We start from the raw sequence: 7,455 nt of genomic DNA on the forward strand, positions 1-7,455 counted from the left end.
AAAATTCCCAAAAACACAATAATTTACATGTGCATGAACAGTACTCCGAAATGGACCTCTCGGGTTTGACGTGAAAACGAAGGTTCCCTTATCTGAAATGGGTATGGTTGAACTCCTAAGAACCTCACGAGCACAAAGGTACAATTTTCTTCCACGATCCGTGATGTTTTCGAGCACTTTGGTTCTTGTCCGTACAAGGAAGAAAGGAAAGGGAGAGAGAGACAGGTACGGGACAGGGCAAAGAATAGGAGTGAGTGTGGGTGGGTGTGTGTGTGTGTGGGGTCCAAAATCAACCAACTAAAACCCCAAAACGACAACACAATGAAACAAAACACTAGGGGCAAAACCGTCATTTTACCCTTACGGTACGAAAAATCCGAGACGGGCTGTCACATAATTAGCATGGGTACATTTAGCAAAATTTAAAATAGGTACAAATCAATTAAAAAATATGGATACAAATACAAATACAACTTTTAAAAATATGGGCACAAAAAGAAATTAATATATGGGTACAAATTAAAACATAAAAGAAAAATTGGTACAAATTGAAAAAGGGTTGCAAATTAAAAATGAGTACAAACTAAAAATAAAAATATAATTTATCCATAAATATAAATATACCAAATGTAACATTTTTAACACTAAATGAATATATTTAAAATAAAAAAAATATTTTATTATTAAAATAATTAATGACGTTTATTAATACCTAATGACCTTAATAAAGAATTGAAAAGGAATAAAATTTTAATCAATAATGAAGTAGTAAAAAGAGGAATGGAAACCTAATTTCTCCTTGAAAGACGGACCAAACTATTACATGCCCAATTAGAAGGGTGCAATACACTTACCTTTGTGTCCTAAAATTAATGGTATTTAAGCCTTTCGCTTTAAGTGAGTTGATTCATATATATAGGATTTTTTTTTTTTCTTTTTTTTTTTCATCGTAGTACAAAATTTTATTAAATTCGAATTGACATGTTTACATCAGTAGCCAAAGTGTTAAACAATCACTAGCTTAAAATAGTTTCATTCATAAGAGGCCCCCTCCCAAAAGGCTAAAGAGGCCACTAGATGTGCTGCCGCATTACAAATACAAGGAATTAAGTACCTTAAGTTGGATTCCTAAAATAATATTGCTACAATATTGTGAATTTGATAAAAGTGAATTCTATCCATTAACATGCACTGGTTTTAGAATTATGGATCTATACCAGGTCATATGGTTCTCGCGGAAAAATTCACCAAAAGATGAAAAAACCTTAACAGCTTCAAACGCTTTTATTCTGTTGAATGAAAACTTCAATCTTACTACTACAAGGCAAGGGCCGTTACTTGCACGAACATAATCTTTCGGAACCAGCGAGCAGCATCCAACCACCAACCTGAGAGCAGCCAAAAGTTTTCCCCTTGAAGTGCCATTAATAAGCAATCAATGACGCACGGTCACTTCTTAGTCCGCTCTGGATTGCCCTGATCGAGAAGACAAGATGATGCCAACAATGAGGCCGTAGAGGGCCAGTGCTTCAGCAAAGATGAGAATGAGGATCATTCCAACAAAGAGTTTTGGCTGCTGTGCATTAGCTCTGCAAAACAAGCTCGGTTACTCCGGAGGTGCTTCACTAATTATAATTAGGCTGAGACTAAATCTCAAATCACATAGAAACATTTAAGGAAAGATTAGAGGATATCTATGAAGCACAACAACCAAACAAAACTTTAGTTGTTCTGCACTTCTGCTCTCAAGTGACGAAAACTAGCTTCACAGAGCCATGAAAACTTTATGAGCCATCTTTTCATGTTTACTGCTATTGACCCACGCTGCCAAATTATAGTAAAACACTATACCAGTTGTCTACCAAATTATACTAGTTACAAACTCCGTCACTGTTACTACTTTCTGAGATGCGTGACAGATACATGAGACATTAGAATCATATTCAGGGCACTACAGATTACAGTTATACCAAAACACCATACTAGTTGTCAAAGACAACTTTAATATTAAATCTCAACTGATTCCAAGCCCTAATAAGAATCAATCTCAATAGTTGTTCTTGAGAATGATATTTTCATCTTACATGTCAAACATACATTGACATTTGGACCTATATTCAGAGAAATATGTTTTTACTAGAGTTAAGATACTATTCTGACCTTGGACTTTATAACTTTTCACATTGCCACAAACATTAAATTTATCAGCCCATGAATAGTTTACAATGTTTTCATTATCCATTTCCAGACCAAGATTTATCATTGATTTTAGTTCTAATCTGTCACGGCTTTAAGTTACAATCCTTGTATTGGACTTCAACTTTCCAAATTACAATGAACTCTAGGGTTTAATATCCTTCCTTGGATTCCAGTTTACAATGACAATAGTAATGATAATCCCTTATCAGACCAATCTCTTTATCTTTAAATTTAGTCTTGGGTGAAAATCTGCTTTGCATATTAATTCCGGAATTATCAATAGGTTAAGTAATTCGGTTCATAGTGACAGTCAGTAACAAAAAGCTGAACAACGAACTCTATAACCCAGAAGTTGATGTAAGAAACATATATAAGAAAGGGAAACAAGAAATACCACCATTGCTTATTTGTGCAGTTAGATCAACTTTGTTCACTGCTGAAAAGCATGTTTATAGGATAAATGGCCACCCTAATTATTATCTGCCTTTGATAAAAGGACAGTACTAATCGAAAAGAAACAGAAAAAGGGGTAATAATTTGTACAGGATCTACTTCAATGATACTTATTTTTAGCGTCTAGCTATAGCATACAAAATAAAAATTAAAATTAAAAAAAAAAAAACACCAGCAAGCAACTAGAAACAATTATGTATATGCATATGCACTTAAATGGCGGAACTTATACCTTACACCAGCGTCGCCAACAATACCAATTGCCATTCCAGCAGAGAGTCCAGCGAGACCACAAGCAAGACCAGAAGAGAGATGTGCATAACCATCAAAGAGGTAGTATGACTTGGCCTTTGGGTTAATCCCAGTACTGATGATAACAGCAATAATAAGGCCATAAATACCCAAAACTCCAGCCATAACGACCGGAACAATGGATTTCATCACCAGCTCAGGCCTCATCACCCCCATGGATGCCACACCAACACCACTCTTTGCTGTGCCATAGGCAGCTCCCATACCTTGAAAAACAAATCCCCAACGAAGCCGCCTTTATATCAAGCACACTAAACCTATATTTGGGATTCTAAAATTTTGGGCAATACATGAACATATGATGTATAAACCAAGCGAAACAGATGAATCAGCCTCTTTTGAGTAATGGAGTTTGAGATCCATGTTAACAAACTCCACAAAGCATATCATCTGACCATTAAATGAATAATAATAGTCAAATTTAGCCCCTTTCTAGCAAAAGATTTGTACTTTCACGGTCCCAAATGATAATTAACCAAAAATTTAAGCAAGAAAATCCAAGTTATTCAGTTAATTCCTTGATATTATAAAAACCAAGTTCAATTGACAGCCGAATGGAGCAGATGATCAAATCCAAACTAGATCTAAACTTTCTCGGGAGCCAAAGACATTGCAAACAGAAAAACACAGAGAAAAAGCGAGATTGAATTTAGAGTTTGGTTACATGAGAAAACGAGGGCAGCAGCAGCGCCGAGGAAGCCGAAGAACGGCGCCGTTTCATCGCCACTGAATGTTGAAGACATTATGGAGCGTGGATCTGGGACGACGTCGTCGCGATCTTAGAAGAAGTTTGGGGTCTCCGATCTCTCTCTCTCTCTCCGCGTTCTTCTTCAGTGGTGGTTGGTGTGTCCCGTGCTCAACCAAGCGAACTGCCGTATAATTTGTAATCTCCCTCACTAGTTGCGAGCTGCAAGAAACGGGTCTACCCGAATCCGACTTGTTTGTCTTCTTACCCAACCATATTATCTTCTTTAAGGAAAGGAGTTGAGATTAGTCTTACAAATCACAATAAGCTAAAAATAATATGATTTGAATTTGTTTTTGATGTGAATCAAATCTAAAACCTCTTATTTATCGGTAAAAATAAATACTACTATACCGTAGTACTAATATTTATACAAGATCCAATATTTGGATCCTGTTTTATCTTGTACTTGAGCATCTTTTGGACTCAAGGACACGAACAAAGCATAGTTTTGGGTACCGCTTGATTGAAATCAGACGACCCAAACTAGTTATATCCTGTATGGTATAAAACATGGAGCAACACAAACAATGTGGACAATTATATAACAATTGAACATCAGCGCCATATTAACAACACTGTTTACACTAAAAATATTATTGGCCGAATAAGATGATTCACATAGGAAATGGAGTTTGGGCCTTTAATTTGCTTTAAATGAACAGTACAACCCAAATTATTATTTTTTTAACAAATAATATTAATATTTGCTAAGGAGAGGGAGTGAGCTAAGCGTCGCAATGGACTAACAATAATGTGGTTCAAATTCACTTTTGATGAGAATCGAACCTAAAACCTCTCACTTACAAGCGAAAAAGAATATTATTAGACCATAGTATTAAATGGCCGTCCGGATTACTTTTGACTAACCAAAGATGTCAAGGACCATTTTTCACTCTCGAAGCTGGTAGAATTGAATGTAAAGAACTTTGGTGTTTTTGGAGGTAAAGTGATCATAAATTTAAGCAAAATCATCGTCTTGGTTAGGCTAATCTAGATTCACAGCCCATATATTTTGGATTACTTTCTATTGGTGATTACTTTTTATTGGTGCTTACTTTCTAAAAAGTAATCCTACGTCGGCTTCAAATGAAGACATAAGAAGCATTCAAGAAGGAAGTAAAAGGTTGATAGATACAAATTAAATGCGCAAAGCAAAGGACACACGAATCATTCAATGAAACAAACTACAAGTTTCAAACCAAAGTTCTCTGACTTCACTTGTTTCATTCCTTCTTCCTTGCCAAAAGACCACTTGAAACCAAGACTTTAGAACTCTAGGAATCCTTTCATTTAGACTCTTAAGACCAATTAAAATTTGCTCTACTACCATATCTTTGTGTAGTATCGATTTACCGGCCATTAGATAAGTTTGTCTTTTTGGATGAAACCCTTTACAAGAAAGCAACTTTTCCAATATGATGGTCTTGAATTCAATCCGAGTTTTATATATTTTTTTAAGTTCATTTGTGTATGTACTTTACTTATCTTGTGATATTCGGTACTATGAATATCAATTTCAATTATGTACTTGTTACTTACTGTCTTTACCTTTTGCTGTGAATGATTGAAGTAGTGTGTTTGATTATGTCCAACCCCATCTTTGTAGTTTCTAGTATAATATCGAAGAACAATTAAAGTCCTTAACATACAAGACATTAAAAAGAGCCAAAATTGAACCAAGCTTTGACACAATCATTTGATAAGGGAGTTTTATTTCCTTGTGGCACAAGTATCACAAATACATTTATGTATCATTTCTGTTGACAAAAGTCAACGGTGACACGCCTTACAAACAACAAATCAAAGGATTCACTAAGCTTCTTCGAAGGTCAAGTGGTGAAGCCTACAAACAATGAGAATCAAACTCTTAGAGCGCCAATGTGTCGATTGAACATCATATTCTCAAGTGACATATTATCATGAAATTGTACAAGAATATGTACATGTCTTGGGGATCAGTTCTTTCCAAATATTCATTTTCTTTCCTTCATTTCCCAATCTTATGGTTATTATTATCAACAATGGATTCTGCTATTGTCTCCAAGTCTTCCAGATCATGCTTCAACGTTTCCACCTATTATTTTAAAATAATAGAGTTATAAGTCAGTCAAATGCGCAATAGATGCTAAAAAAAACCCCATAAAAAGAAAGGAAAAAAAACAAAAAATGAAGCATATAAAATGTAAATAAAATATACGAAGAAATTAAGATGGGGGATGAATTGCCATTGCAAGACCTTGTGAATGAAATCTTCAGCTAGTTTAGCATCTTTAGCAGCCACTTTGAAAACATGTTCTGCCAGTAAAACCTTTTCCTTTAGTTTGGTATTATCAGGGAGTTCGTCGGCAACGTCCTCGGACACCTTCTCCGCCACAGTTGCCACCCTTTCTACAACCTCGACTACTTTCTCTACCTCTTCCACAACCATTTCTGCCTCTCCTGTACAAAACAAATTTATTTTCGATTTGTATTATTTATTGATCCTATGTACATGACCGGTTCAAACGAAAAAGATTTTCCGTACCTTCAATCCTTTTGAGTTTTCCCCAATTCTGAATCCAAAAAGGAAGGATTAGTGCCAATATGGATCCCAAAATCCATTTTACCCTGCATGTATTGGATACTAAATTAGAACCGTACTTTAGTATCCATTGGTTTGTCAGCATGTTAAAATATCGGTTTATACTTTATAGCATGTATACTTTTCCAAACAAAGAAAAAATAGATATAGCTAGAGAGATAGAATCATAGAAACTTTGATCTGGAGACTAAAAAAACAGTTCGATTTCTAATTTGAAGAACAATTAATGCAGGGAAAGACGAGAAATCATGCAGGATCAGACGCGAATTGAGTGAGCTGGTTCTATTTGGTCTTCTTTGGAAGATCTATGGACAAAATTTTACATGTCTGAGAATCAGTTCATACCTTTGACCGATGCCGAGCCTAGTAGGAGTTGCTGCTGGTTGTAATTGTTGAGCCTTTTCCTTTCCACTGTTTACCCTATAATATATAAGTGTAGAATTATCAAGCAGAAAAATTATTCATTTTTCTGTCATCTGGAAGAGAAAACTAATGTTTAACGGAGGAGATCAACTAGCATATAATTTGAGACCATTAATCAAAGACTAATCCTTACATTTTTGTATCGAGTTTTGTCCATGGTTTGCTGTTGACACTTAAATACCGTAAGCCTTGCTGTATCGAATAACCCTGGTCAACCTTAGAAACTGCTGTAGCTGGGAACGGTCCAGGCGATGCATTGCCAATCGAAGATCTATTGCGACGAAGTAGTTCAAGAATGTTTCTCAATTTGTTGAAACCCCAGAACTCATTCCTAGGCATATTGATGAACTTCCACCCTAATTGTCACCTGCCTGAGATGTTAAGTAATGATCTCTGAATATGTTCAACGATGATCGATGGCTCAAAGTCGACCATATTATAAGTTTATTTATATGGATAGGTTTTGAAGGGTTCTGCCTGACTTGTTCATGCCATTTACGTGTGGAGATGTTTGCAGGAAAAACACTTGAATATTTATGTACAAGCAAGCCAAGGGATGACGTGGACGTTGATTACTTGGTCACTTCAAAGTTCAAACACGGTAGCTTGCACAGGAAACGTTTAAGCACACGTTGCTTGCAAGTAAAAAACACCATTCTTATTCAAGGCTTAGTAGATACGGACTTGACATACACATTCCATCACTCCATCCCTCATGATGGAACTCTCTCTCGCGTTT

At 35.7% G+C, this 7,455-nt stretch overlaps 2 protein-coding genes across 2 annotated transcripts; both read right to left on the bottom strand.

The window, feature by feature from the left end:
• Positions 1-1,017: 1,017 nt before the first annotated feature.
• On the bottom strand, positions 1,018-3,835 carry LOC137725239 (V-type proton ATPase 16 kDa proteolipid subunit). Its single transcript, XM_068463865.2, has 3 exons — positions 3,629-3,835; positions 2,885-3,170; positions 1,018-1,589 (listed from the first exon to the last, which is right to left on the bottom strand). Exons 1-3 carry the CDS (start codon positions 3,705-3,707, stop codon positions 1,457-1,459), a joined length of 498 nt encoding a protein of 165 aa, XP_068319966.1. The 5' UTR covers positions 3,708-3,835; the 3' UTR covers positions 1,018-1,456.
• A 1,572-nt stretch (positions 3,836-5,407) lies between these two features.
• Positions 5,408-7,236, bottom strand: LOC137727075 (uncharacterized). The gene is made up of 5 exons (XM_068466013.2): positions 6,850-7,236; positions 6,639-6,713; positions 6,237-6,319; positions 5,949-6,151; positions 5,408-5,786 (listed from the first exon to the last, which is right to left on the bottom strand). The coding sequence occupies exons 1-5, from the start codon at positions 7,053-7,055 to the stop codon at positions 5,700-5,702; spliced, it is 654 nt and encodes a 217-aa protein (XP_068322114.2). The 5' UTR covers positions 7,056-7,236; the 3' UTR covers positions 5,408-5,699.
• Positions 7,237-7,455: the final 219 nt, after the last annotated feature.

Source organism: Pyrus communis, chromosome 5 (genome assembly GCF_041283825.1).
Source record: "Pyrus communis isolate YQ-2024b chromosome 5, ASM4128382v1, whole genome shotgun sequence".
In the NCBI taxonomy this organism is placed as follows: Eukaryota; Viridiplantae; Streptophyta; class Magnoliopsida; order Rosales; family Rosaceae; genus Pyrus; species Pyrus communis.